This window comes from Pongo pygmaeus, chromosome X, assembly GCF_028885625.2.
Source record: "Pongo pygmaeus isolate AG05252 chromosome X, NHGRI_mPonPyg2-v2.0_pri, whole genome shotgun sequence".
Classification (NCBI taxonomy): domain Eukaryota; kingdom Metazoa; phylum Chordata; class Mammalia; order Primates; family Hominidae; genus Pongo; species Pongo pygmaeus.
Genome location: NC_072396.2, coordinates 71,799,530 through 71,813,024, shown reverse-complemented (window position 1 = coordinate 71,813,024; position 13,495 = coordinate 71,799,530). Strand labels below are relative to the sequence as shown.

Sequence of the window (13,495 nt, the reverse complement as noted above, 5' to 3'; positions counted from 1 at the left end):
CAAGCAGAGAGCTGAGACTTAAATCTAAGTGCTTAGACTCCAGAGCCAACGCTCTGTTCAAAACTTTTTTTAAAATTTTTTTGAGACAGGGTCTCATTCTGTCACCCAGGCTGGAGTGCAGTGCCACGATCACGGCCCACTGCAGCCTCAACCTCCCAGGCTCAAGCCATCCTCCCACCTCAGCTTCCTGAGTACCTGGGACTACAGGCATGTACCACCACACCTGGCTAATTATTATTTTTTTTGGTAGGGGCGGGGTCTCCCTATGTTGCCCAGGCTGGTCTCAAACTCCTGGACACAAATGATCCTCCCACCTTGGCCTCCCAAATTGCTGGGATTACAGGCATAAGTCACCACGCCCAACCTCACATTTTCAATAGCTTTGGCAATAGAAGATTTCTGGAAAGCCAAAACAAACAAACAAACAAACAAAAAACAACAACCTTTTCAGAGCGGCTAACTCTGGAAAGTGAGAGTGAAAGATTATAGGTTGGAATTTTCACTCAGAACATGTATTTTATTTTTAATCCATATGTGAAAGGAAATAGCTCAAAATACAAGGCATGATTCATGCTATAAGACAGATACACAGTATGATGGGGATTTGAAAGAGGGAGGGAACAGTATTTGAGCTGAGCTTCAGAGAATGGCAGAGGTCTAAACAGGTTGAGATGGGGTTTGGGGGGAGCCTGAGAATCTCAGAGATTGCACAAGTTAGCCATTCCAACCCAGCAGCTGTTGCTGACTTCTGAGACAACGGGCTTGCCTAGAAGCAATTCTTCCTAAACAATTAGTTGCATATAGTGAGTAGGATTTCCTGTTTTCTTTCCTTTCCTCATTTTATATTGTGAGGTACCTGAGCCAGATCTCGGGGCTTGGGAAACACCTGCTGTATCCACAAGCCATCTACCTGGGCTACAACCTCGGCTTGCTCTGAGATGTCCAGCCGAGCCGGGCCGGTTTGGCCAGACACAGACACGTACAGAAGGAGCCACAGGAACCAGCAGACTTAAAAACAGAAGAGGGCCCCAGCCAGGCCCGTCGTCTCCTGCCCCACAATTGCTTTGAACTTTTTCACCCATCCATGATTCAGTGTCCAACTATCAGATGATCAGACGAATTATATTTTTGGCAAATCACATTGTTCACATTTTTAGAAAATCAAGGCCCAAAAAAGTCTTAAACATAGCGTGTAGGAGCTCAAAGGACCTGAGGGACAACGCGATCCAATCCTTTCATTTTAATGATAGGGAAATTGGGGCCCAGAGAGAAAAAGGGACTTACCCAAGGAGGCAGAGTCTGTTAGCAGCCAAGTCAACACATTATGCCTGGTTGTATTTCAGCCCCAGTGATGAATGACCCTTGCTGCAAACCGGGCCTCAAAGGGGCTCATTGGCAGACGTGAGAAGGAAAGAACATCTGGTCTTTGGAGACCTGAAGTGTATGAGGCACATCTGATCCTTCCATCACTCCACCCCAAGTTCCCCTCTGGCCTGCTACTGCCTTCCTGGAGTGGGGGTGGAGCTGGAGCCAGGATTCAACATCTGCCCTCTCCATCCCAGAGGCCCGGGGGCTCATTCCTGAGGTCTCAGCTCCTGCTTTCTTATTCTCAAATCAGACTTCTGGCTGGAGAAAACATCTTCCCCTCCCCCTCCACTACTGCCTGGGCTAGTCATGGTGGTAATTTGATAGTCATGAAATAACTATAATTTCTGTATTGTCTGGGATCTTATAGAGCACTCCCACTCCCATTATCACACTTAAGGTCCCACAACAACCCAGGAGTTGGGTATTTGGATTCTTATTTTAAAACTGAGAAAACTAGGGCAAGGCATGGTGGCTCATCCCTGCAATCCAAGCACTTTGGGAAGCCGAGACGGGTGGATCACCTGAGGTCAGGAGTTTGAGACCAGCCTGGCCAACATGGCAAAACCCTGTCTCTACTAAAAATACAAAAATTAGGCTGGGAGCGGTGGCTCACGCCTATAATCCCAGCACTTTGGGAGGCCAAGGCAGGTGGATCACCTGAGGTCAGGAGTTCGAGATCAGCCTGACCAACATGGTGAAACCCCGTCTCAACTAAAAACACAAAAATTAGCCAGGCATGGTGGTGCATGTGTGTAATCCTAGCTACTCGGGGAGGCTGAGGCAGGAGAATTGCTTGAACCCGGGAGGCGGAGGTTGCAGTGAGCCGAGATCGCATCTTTGCACTCCAGCCTGGGCAACAAGAGTGAAACTCCATCTCAAAAAAAAAAAAAATTAGCCGGGCATGGTGGTGCGTGCCTGTAATCCCAGCTACTTGGGAGGCTAAAGTGGGAGAATCAACTGAACCCAGGAGGTGGAGGTTGCAGAGAGCCAAGACTGCACCACTGCACTCCAGCCTGGGCAACAGAGCAAGACTCCATCTCAAAAAAAAAAAAAAAAAAAAAAAAAAACCTGAGAAAACTGAGGCTTAGAGATGTGATGACACAGCTAATAACTGACAAAGTCAGAATTCAGACCCAGAGGTTTATGAATTTTCCAGAAACTGTATTCTTTCCACCACTCTAAGGCTACCTTTTTTGCTTGTTTCTTGGTAAGGATGGATAGATGGATGAATGGATAGATGGATGGATGGATGCATGGATGGAGCAAATAGTTCCCAAGCACTCTGTTTGTGGCTGGCTCTGTTTCAGATGTGAGGATACAGAGAAAAATGAGACGTTTCTACCCTCAAGGAGCCTACTGTTTTACTTTGTGGCTCTCAGACTTTTGCATCCCCAAAGTAACTCCAAAGAACAGAAAGAATTTATTCCCCACACAGGCCCGAGGAGCTGGAGGAGAATCTCACACAGCCAACCACAAGTGAGAATTTTTTTTCAAGTCTCCACTTTTATCTTATGAATTCATGGGAATTTTTTTTTTTTTTTTTGAGATGGAGTTTTGCTCTTGTCACCCAGGCTGCAGGGCAATGGTGCGATCTCGGCTCACTGCAACCTCTGCCTCTGTGTTCAAGTGATTCTCCTGCCTCAGCCTCCCAAGTAGCTGGGATTACAGGCATCCGCCACCACACTTAGCTAATTTTTGTATTTTTAGTAAAGACGGGGTTTCACCATGTTGGTCAGGCTGGTCTCGAACTCCTGACTTCAGGTGATCCATCCGCCTTGGCCTCCCAAAGTGCTGGGATTACAAGTGTGAGCCATCATGCCCAGGTAATTCATGTGAATTTTTTATGCTATTCCACAACAATTATATGCTTGTTTTAATATGAAAATTTTGCCCCCAGATCTTTTTGGAAAAAAACAAGCCAATCCAGGCAGATGCTCTTGGAAGCATCTTCTGGGAAGAGGTTCTGCTTACCTATAACCTCAGGGGAGACAATGGTATGTTTTTGTATGGTGAAGGCCTTGTTATTCCATGAAACTAAAATTTTGGTAAATAGACTATGTGTGTTTGCACACTACACATGTGACACATGTACATGTGTACCTGTAGAAGCTCCAGATTGTAGGCAGAGCTGGTTTCCTTGCAGGGCTATGTTTCTTTGGCACCCCAAAATGATCCACACTTTTACCCTGGCAACTATCTGTGAACTAACCATGTTCCTCAGCCCAGAAACTAGAACTGAAAAGAACAGTAGGGGTTCTGGAAGGTTGTTTTGTTGTTGTTGTTATTGTTGTTGTTGTTGTTGTTTTTGGTAAAAGACCTGTTGTATTGCCCTTCTAGCAACAGTGGTAGGGAAACAAGATGGCACCTGCCTCCCAGTGACTCACAGCTGAGAGGGGAGAAAGCCAGGCAAACTTATGACAGCGCATCTGGGGCGATGAAGTAGTTATCCCGAGAGATATTTGGGGACTGACAAAGCACTTCCCTGCTTTTGCTGGGCTTCTTAAAACAAAAAGCACATACTTGGTAAGGCCTGAATGTTGTTCTGCTGTTTGCGCATTGTGTAATTAATTACTGTCTGTTTTTTCTTGGTTTTAATTGAAGGTTCTGAGTGCCAGCCTACTTTGGTCATCCTCAGGGAAACAAGAAAGGAGACTTGGACTCTTTCTTGGGCCATAGGTTAAAGGGAGCAGGACATCTCTGGGGAACAGATGTGCTGATAACGGTAGTGAGATCAAAGTATGACAGCTCCAAGTGGCCAAGGGGATGAAGGGCTGGAGATTATAAAACAATTGCCCCTCCCCTCCTTAAAAGTCTCCTTTTGGCCTTTTTCTTTCTCCAAACCTTGAAGGGTTTTGTGTTTTGTTTTTAATAAGGGAGGCTGTTCCCTTCCCCTGTGGAATGTATTCCCTGAAATATCCTGCTCCAGGGACAAATGAACACAGAGTTGGAAGCCTCTGTTCTCAGGAGCCCTACTTCCTATGTTTTCATTTTTCTTCTCAAAAAGCAAACCAAACTAACTCTTCCTGTTTCTGGGCTTGGGATGTGGAAGGTCACACAGAAGGAACCCTTTAGCAAACAGGTCAGAAGGGGCCTCTGAAAGCTGCCCCTTGGCTGCCCTGCCATGGGGGGAGGGCTGTTTGAATGGAATTTAGTTTTATGGAAAGAAGAGAAGGATGAGCAGAATGACTTTCAGGCTGTGGTGAGGGAAAGGCTCTGCTTCTGACACCAGCTTGTTCTGCTTTGCCTCTGCCCTCTCCCCAGGCAGACCAAGTCTTGGGAGCCATGGAGCTTTCACAAGCTCAGCTGCTGATCTTCAGCCATTGGTCACTGTCAGTCAGGAGTACGTGTAGTGAAGAGTGATCAGGACTGTGAGAAATGATTTTAGGAGCTAGGAAAGGACAGATTCTGGGGAGCACATTATAGATGAGTAGAGACTTAGGTTTTAGTCTCAGTTTTGCTGCCAACTAGCTCTATGCTGTTGTGCAGATCACTTAGTTTCTCTGGGCTTCATTCCCCAGCTGCAATGAAAACACTGGACTGTATGAGCTATAAGATCCCTCCTACCTTAGACTTTGGGAGATTCTAAATGCCAGCAGATTGGCCTTAAGGAAGAAGGAACACACTACTTCCAAGGGGTGAAAATAGGACCACTGGGTGGAAGTTGTTGTAAGGCAGATTCTGGCTCAATATAAAGAACTTTTAACAGTATAGAATGAAAAAGGATGCTTCACCATACCTGAAGAGTTTTGTCAAAGCCCAAGTTGGGCATGTAGCAGGAAAGGTAAAAAAGGGAAAATTGAACACCAGATTCGAGCCATGATCGCCAACATTTAATGCAGCCAACTACAGTCTCCAAATGAAACTTCAACGCCGCCAACTCCAGTCTCCAAATGAAATGTTCATGGAACCTTCGAAAAGTCAAATAGGTTTAGTTGAATGAAGCAGGAATGAGATATCCCATAACTCTGTCTTCCTCTCATGTCCCCTAAGACACTAGGGGACACTAGGGCTCCTCAGTACTCAGCTTCAAAAGCACGGGTTAATATAGTCCTTAAGTGCCCTTCCTGCCTTGAGATGTGGGCGACCTCCAAATTTCAAGAGTTTGGTGAAAATGTGTTTTACATGGATTTGCACCATTGGCTGGAACCACTGGATCCTCAAGGCCCTGTCTCAAGAGGTTTTGTCATCTGGAGCCAGTGGGGCTCTATGTTGATCTGTAATAGCTAGTTCAGAGCTGAAATGATAGGGAAGAAAGTCTGCTGAAAGGAAGAAGTCACCAGTCTGATTACCAGAAGTTCTTTTGCTATGCCATCAAAAATAAAAGCCAGTTCTTGGCAGACTCATTGTTTATGTGAGGCCTTATGCTTAGTTCTGGAATCCAGGGGTCAGTCAGATATAGCCATTGTACACCAAGAGCTCATGGTCTATGGGAGAGACAGGAAAGAAAAGAGGCCAATGCAGAACAGTGTGATGTTTTATAATGTAATAGCTACGGACAAGATGGAAAGGGAGGCCAGAGTGTGGCTTGACAGGCCAAGGAGGGGGCTGGCAACAACACACTCAGTGGAGAGTCCAATATGAGAATTCACTGTCTGTCTAGGAAATAGCGAGTTGTCCCATGGGGCTCAGAAATATAGGAACGAGGTGGGAGAGGAAGCAAGAAAGATAGGCTGTCTAAGCTTGAGAGACCTTGAATGCCAGAGCAAAGAAGTTGGTCTTCGACCAAAGGTGGGAAACAACCAAAGATTTTTGAGGATGCCTAAGATTTTCTTTTAAAGAAAGAACTTTGGCAGCAGTATGGAGGGTGAACTGGAGGGGCGAGCATGGTGGCAGGAAGACCAGTTAGGTAGTGGTTGCAACCATCAAGGCCAGAGCTGCTAGGGCCCAGATGGAGGGCAATGCTAGTGTGAGTTACAAGAAAAGGGGGTAGATTTAGGAAGCCTTATGAAGAGGTCCCATGCACACATCTAAATGGCAGCAAATTAGAAAGATGGAGTCCAGGTAACGTCCGTGATTCTTGCTGGAGTGGCTGGGTGCATAGGGCTGCTTTAACCAAGAAAGCGGATTCTGGAGAAAGAGGAGGTTTCCAGAGAAATGATAAAGACTTATGATCTTTAGTGTTGAGTTTGAAGGAGCCACAGGACCTTCTGGTGGAAGTGTCCAATAGCACTTCCCAGGTCCTTTTCAGACCTGTCTTTCCACCTGAAGTTCCCATGCCCTCTCCAGCTCCTGATTTGGGGTGGCCTACACTGTGAAAATGTTCATCTAGGCTATACCTAGGGAGATGTACCTGACCTGCCTCTCTAAACCTAGACCTAATACTGTCTTGCACTCTTGAAAACAGCAACTGAGACCCTGGGCTTCCCAGCCTCTTAGGCCACAAAAGAAGCCCTTACACTCCTCCACAGGCCTGGAAACCCTTCCCCCCATCCCAAAGAACACCTTGAAATTGCCCTTTCCACTGACCCTATCCCCACCTCCCCTTCCTTTCAACCTGACTTCTGGAGGAGAGGGGGCCAGCGTGCAAAATCAAAATCTTGAGACCCTCTAGTTCAACATTCTCATTTTGCAGACAAGGAAACTGAGGCCCAGGGAGCAGAGGTGACTAACTCAAGGTCACAGAAGGAGTTAATGATGGAGACGAGACTAGATCCTAGGTCTCTCAAGTCACACACAGCCCAGCATTTTTACCTTGGCTGAATTCACTGTGGATCATGGTTAAAAGATTTCCTGTCTCAAATGATAATAAATTCCAGATGCTCCCTAACTAAGTAGATCTTTATACTATTCCAAGTTGCTGGGTAAAATATCTGTCAAATGTTAGATAAGCCATGCCCTGCAAATGTTCTTTGTAAAATAACAAATGTTAAATGACTAGATCTGTCAAGACTTCGTTATAAAAATGATTTGGTCATTTTCAAAAGAAAGGATATGGATTGAATTATTATTATTCTGATGACTTTCATATGCTTAGTATTTTTGTCCATTGCCCTTCTGAGCCTTAGAGGTGACAGACACCCAATAGCATGTTAAATAAATGTATTTGTTTCTATTTTCTACCGTTCAAATCTGTCTCCCCGCCCACTCAGAGCTTGGGGGAGGGGTCTGGGGCAGCTGATGGATGAGTCTGATGCTGAGGCCAAGCCTGCAGCCAGACTGGAGCCAGTTGGGTTGTGAGCAGGGGCTCTTGTTACAGGCAAACTATTACCCCACCAGGCCACCTCAGCCACTTCAGCAGGAGCCTGGAGTGAAGCCCCGAATGGCTCCAGGCAACAAAAGGAGCTTTGTGCACTGGGAGCAGGGGGTCTTGGGGAAGATTTGGTGCAAAGGTGGTGGGAGGGAAGGTCAGCAGCCTCCTCACCTCTGTGGGCTGCTGGTAAGCGAGCTAATGAACTCCGCGGAGTGTGGGGTTTGTAAGTCAAAGAGTCATTGAATTTCAGAGCAGCAAGATACCTTAGAGGTCATTTAAAGCAAGCTATTCATTTTATAGTTAGAGACACTAAGGCCCAGAGAGGGAAAGGGACAGGCCCAAGGACACACAGCTGGCAAAGGTCACAGCCAAAACTGGAACCTAGAGCTTCTGGCCCCAATCAAGTATTCTCACTTCAGCACTTAAGAGGCAGTTTTGAATTGTGGGTTTTATTTGGAGGAAGCAGGTTCCTTTTAGGCTCCAGGACCTTTCCAACTTAGGAGCAATTTGTGCTCAAGCAACAGGATGTGTAGGCCTGGAAGAAATATGAAGTGATGCTGGGAGCCTGAGAGCATGCAGCACGTCTTGGAGTGAGTCCCTAAGGCCTGAACCTCCTCCTGAGCTGCTGGTTTTACTACCACTAGCTCTGTGTTTCTCAGTGTTTGATATATATGTTGGCATAGGATGATTTGGGGTGGTACATTGGCATCTGCATCATGATAGATATATATTTAATTTACTACATATTAGGAAAAATGTAACTAGTGCCTCAAAACCTAATTTCATAGATATTATGGCTTAGGGTGAGGTTATTATTTAAAATCAGGTTGATTTAAAGAAAAATATTAAGTACTTAATGGCATGGATGGTGTGATGGCAAAAATTCTGAAGTTGGTTCACAAATAAGTGACATTTGGGAAACACTGTGCTAGTGGCTTCTTGGACTGTGATAGCAGGGACTTCAAAGGTAATTCAGGTCATTCTCTTGGGCCTGGGCAGCACCACATGTGTTGAAGCCAGTTGGACGTTCCTAATGCTCTCCTATAAGGTGGTACCAAGTGATCCTATGACAGCCCTTACAAGTTTTCCTCTGTCAGTGGGACCACTAGAACAAAAGCAATGATGTATCAGATAAATCTTTGCTTGATTCACCCTAATAGAAGGAAGATGAGCTGAGCGTGGCAATGCACTCCTGTAGTCCCAGCTATTGAGGAAGGAGGCTGAAGTGAGAGGATCCCTTAAGCCCAGAAGATTAAGGCTGCAGTGAGCTATGCTGCACCACTGCACTTCAGCCTGAGTGACAGAGACCATGTCTCACAGAAAAAAAAAGAAGGAATGAAGGAAGGAAGGAAAGAAAGAAAGAGAAGAGAAAAAAGAGAAAGAAGGAGGAGGAGGGAGGGAGGGAAGGAAGGAAGGAAGGAAGGGTAGGAAGGAAGGAGAAAGAGAAGGAGAAAGAAGAAAGACAGAAAAGAAAGAGAGAGAAAAAAAAGAAAGAAAGAAAGAGAAAGAAAGAGGGAAATTATATACAACTGTCAGCCTGGAGTCAGTATTTTGGCTTTTTTGTCACTAAAAAGTCCCTGGCTGGTCCTCTCCTCTACCACTTCTGTTCTGCTCTGGTCGCACTTGGGAGAAATGGCTTAGGAGAATGGGGCAGGCTCAATGTCCAGATGAGAACATTGAGGTTCAGAGAGGGGAAGGTTCTTACTTGGTATCATTCCACCATGAGTGGCACAGTCACGACTGGGTCCCAAAAGAATGCTGATTCTACCACCCCATATTTCCTGCCCGGAGATTCCTGCTCCACGAACCTTTCTGCAGCTCCCCTCAGCCCCACCCCCAGGCCAGTCAGGCAGTGCCAGCCCCCATCGCAGTCTCATCTAGCACAGCTCACTTGATTCAGACCTTCTAAACTCATCGAGGTCCAAGAAGCTGCTAACACTGATCACCTCTAAGAGGACTGCTGGGTGGTTGGGGACTTGGGGTGAGAAGAGACTTTGTATTTTTGTACCTCTTGAATTTTGAAACCTGTGAAGGTATTACCTATTTCTCAAATAATACATAATAAAACAGACAAAGCGTTCTGCTCACTCCCTGACCTAAATTTCAGAAACAATCACATTCGTTCAGTACTTTGACATTTTTAATGCGCTGTCTATTGTGATCCATACAAGAGTCCTATGCAATAAGCTCCATTTTGTAGATGTAGACACCAGCCCAGACAGAGGAAGCTACTTTTCTGGGCTCACACAGTGAATCTATAATGAAATTTGGGCTAAAATCCAGGTGCCTTGATTCCCAGTGCCTTGCTGCTACCATTTCCACATCCACATAAACTCATAATTTATGCCAGATTGTTTTTGAATCAGCCTGAGACAATGTGTTCCCATTTGCCTTTAAATAGACATTTTCAAACTTTAACCTAAGAAATAGCAGAAAGACCAGTCCCATCTCAACTTTGTAGGTGGCAACCTCCTCTGCCTGACCCCACCCCATAAAAGATAGTCCTATCTCCTCTGGAAGCCACAGACCACTCAGCCACTTGGTGCCCACCCTCTCAGAGCTCAGTGCTGGCACCTCTGCCTGGCACAGATATTTTAAAGAGGTAACTTGGCAGCTGTGGGTGCGTTCATCTAAGGGGGTCACTATTTCAGGGCCCGAGGGGTTTCTTTTAGCCTCTGCAGCTGGTGTCTCTGAAATGGAGAAGTGTGTCCTTCCCCTAGTATGGGCAGTGCACAGACCTTGTGCCCCCAGAAGTCTCTGTTGCAAAGCAGAAACTGTGCAGCAAGAAGCCTTGGAATGATGATGAGGGGGAAAGGCAGGGTGGGGAAGTGGAGAAGCAGTGTATGCTGTATGCTGATCAAAGCAGTGTTCCTGTTTCAAAATAAATCCTCTCTTCTCTGCTGTCATGGCAATGCAAATAAACCCCTCACCTATCAGTTCTTGTTTTGTAGCAGCCACCACCCAAAAACTCAGAGTCGTAAGATGGAAACGTCCTTGGGAAGTCACTAGAATCCTCTCTCTGCATCCTGGTGTGATTCGCCCAAACCAGCTCCAACTACTTTGGAAGGTCCTTATTAGTAAGGGTTCTGGTTGTCTCTTCCAACGTCTTCCCAAGATGCCTTGCACAGGCCCTTAGCATGCCACTTGTTAATTGATGCCTTTCTGTTTTGGCAACCCCAATCCTAACTGTCACCTAGAAGCTATGCTCATTCAAGTCATGAGTTCATCCTGATGAAAAATTGGAGCCAATGGGAATGGCTGAAGTCAGGCTAGAGCCAGGAGGATGGCCTCGATGACCTCAGCAAAGCCCAGCTGATACCAGGAGTTCAGGCTCCAGCACCAAACTCTTCCCTGGCCAGTAGCCTTCTTTCTCTTCCTCCACAAAGCTGTTATCCCTCTCTAGACAACTGTATCCTTCTCAACGGAAGGTAGTTGCTCCCAGTATGCCATCCACTTATCCACACCCAAGTAGGACACCAGAGGCACCAGGCAGATGGGAAGTTGGGCTTAAAGAAACTTGTGAGAGAACAAAAGGAAAAGGCTACATATATCCCCTCAGTCTAATGAACTCCAAAGCCTACCTGCTGTTGGAAGCCTTCTAGATAAAGCAAGTGCTGGGAATATAACAGACACTGAACCCCAAATTCCAAGTCTCCTTCCTTTACCCTCCACTTACCTGTTTTCTCTCCTAAGGCATCTCCCACCCCTAATACACTTCCCAGTGGAAAGAAGGCATTTGAGAACAAGAGAAGTATATGGGTGGCTGCCACTTGCTGAAAGCTCTGGAGAGAAGTCCTCCCCTGGCTCTCTGACAAGAGCAAAACCTCCAGCTGAGAAATAAAGAGGCTCTGCACGTGAGGCAAAAAGCAGGGCCCGAGGAGGACAGCAAATGCCCAGTGGAGGGAGACAGAGACGATGTCTCCGGCTTTTGCATCTCGGCCGTTGGCTCTGCTGCCCAGGGACCTGATCAGCTGCCCCATGAGGACTACTGAGAAGCTCAGTCTTTTTGTATGCCACTTGCAATGCCCACCTCGTGTACTTACCAGCATTCTTCTTCACCTGCAGCAATGGGAAGCACTGCAAAAGAAACAGAAAAGAAGTCAAGGCATTGCAGAGATGCAATATCCGAACTGAAAGGGATCTTAAAGTTAGCAAGTTCGATCTACCCATTTTACAGAAAGACACACGGAGGTCCAAAGAAAAGGAAAATGAAGTAAGGAGCAAAGTGGAGCCCAGACCCAGACTCCTGGCTGCCCACTCCATACAACTGTACTTTCTGCTACCCCATGGCTGATCCTGCTGGTTCACTTCACTCTCCCTGAATGGAGAAGGCCCCCAGGTCAGGGGATTGGAGACACTCTGCCACAGCTCACAGTACTGTTCCGAGGCCTGATAAGAAAGATTATTAAAGAATAAGTCAACATTTGCTTGGCACATACCATCCTTGGTATAGCATCAACAAGGCTAGAAACAGGATGTGTTGGTGGCAAGGGCAGTATTCAGAATTGGAGAGCCCAAGTTCAGGGCCACCTTCCCCTGCTTACCGATTATGTGACATTGAACATCACTCATAACCTCTTTAGCTTCAGCGTCTGCATTCATCAGACTAGGAGAGCAATAATCCCGACTTCACAGGCTTTGTGACAAATTAACATACATAAAGGCACTTTTTAAAATGATTAAGCACTCTATAAATTCATGCATTCAACAAATATTTATACAGTACCAGTGCTCTTCAGAGCACTATGCTAGATGCTAAGGATATAGCAGTGATCTAGACAGATGAAATCCTTATGCAGCTGAACTCTTAGTAGGAAGAGACAAACAATAAATAAGTAAACAAAGAAATCAGGAAATTTCAGGCATCACTAAGAACCAAGAAGGAGAAACTTTTCAAGACAGGATGAGGTAGAGAGTGATTGAGTAGGGGGAATAGAGAGGTGGCCCGAGGGGTCTCTCTAAAGAGCTGAACTTTGAGCAGAGACCCAGATGGCAAGAAGTTGTCAGCAATGTGAAGAGCTAGGTGAAGAGCATTTCAGGTGGATGGCGAAGAGAGAAATGAAGGCCAAATTATGAGAGGCTTTGAAGGCCAGGGTAAGGATTTGGACTTTGATTCAAATTACAGTAGGCAGCCATTGGTGGATACAGAGCAGGAGAATGACAAGACCTGATTTCTACCTTCAAAAGGTCACTCTGGCTGCTGGGTAGGAAATGGATTGTAGACCCAGAGTGGAAGTGGGGAGATCTGTTAGGAGGCTTTTGCAGCAGTTCAGGCAAACAATGTCAGTGGCTTGGGCTAAAATGGTAGTTGTAGAGACATTCATTCAATAGTTAAGGAGGAGAGAAAAGAAAGAAGGAAGGAAAGAAGGGGACTTCTCAGAGGTAGAAGGGTCTTCTTGCCTGCTCTCCTTTTACACAGCCAGCCTCTAAACCAACCAAGTGGTTATCAGGAAAATAGTTGCCATAGTATGTGTCTATCTCTTACCCTCTGCACAATGTCTGCCATACCAGGTGCAGACACTTGACCACAATGCTTCCTAATCCTAAGAGATTTGTCTCAGCCTTAGATTACCCTAAAATGACTAAAGGTCTGATCCACCCTCGTAGCCCACAATTGGCCACAGGAGAGAGGAGGGATGGGGGATGTCCTCCCGAGTGTTCACTGGCAGGACCCTCGAGGGATGTTGGTGTGAAGGAGATAAAAAGTTCTAGAATGAGATCGGCATGACCAGAGGAGAAAGACCAATAGCGACAGATATGAAAGTTTGCTACAAAGCTACAAAGTGGAACTGTGATTAAGCAAGTCAATATAATTCTCAGTGTAGACAAAGGGGGAGGAAAGAAGAATGAGAAAGGGTGAGAGAGCAGAAGAGAAGGACAAAGCAGGCCCCTGTGAGGTCTTAAATGTGACAGTTCTTGGAAATTAAGAGATGAACT

General features: G+C 46.0%; 1 protein-coding gene across 5 annotated transcripts in view; it reads right to left on the bottom strand.

The window, feature by feature from the left end:
- The window catches only part of STARD8 (StAR related lipid transfer domain containing 8), a 78,040-nt gene that overhangs the window by 48,585 nt on the left and 15,960 nt on the right, over positions 1-13,495 (bottom strand). For 2 of the 5 annotated variants that reach the window (XM_063659983.1, XM_054472629.2), the window contains exon 2: positions 11,602-11,635. In XM_063659983.1, the coding sequence (XP_063516053.1) occupies positions 11,602-11,635 (34 nt within the window). Of the gene's footprint in view, positions 1-1,284; positions 1,433-11,601; positions 11,636-11,841; positions 11,948-13,495 lie in introns of those variants that run through there. The other 3 variants (XM_063659985.1, XM_063659988.1, XM_063659986.1) reach the window with 2 other exon arrangements.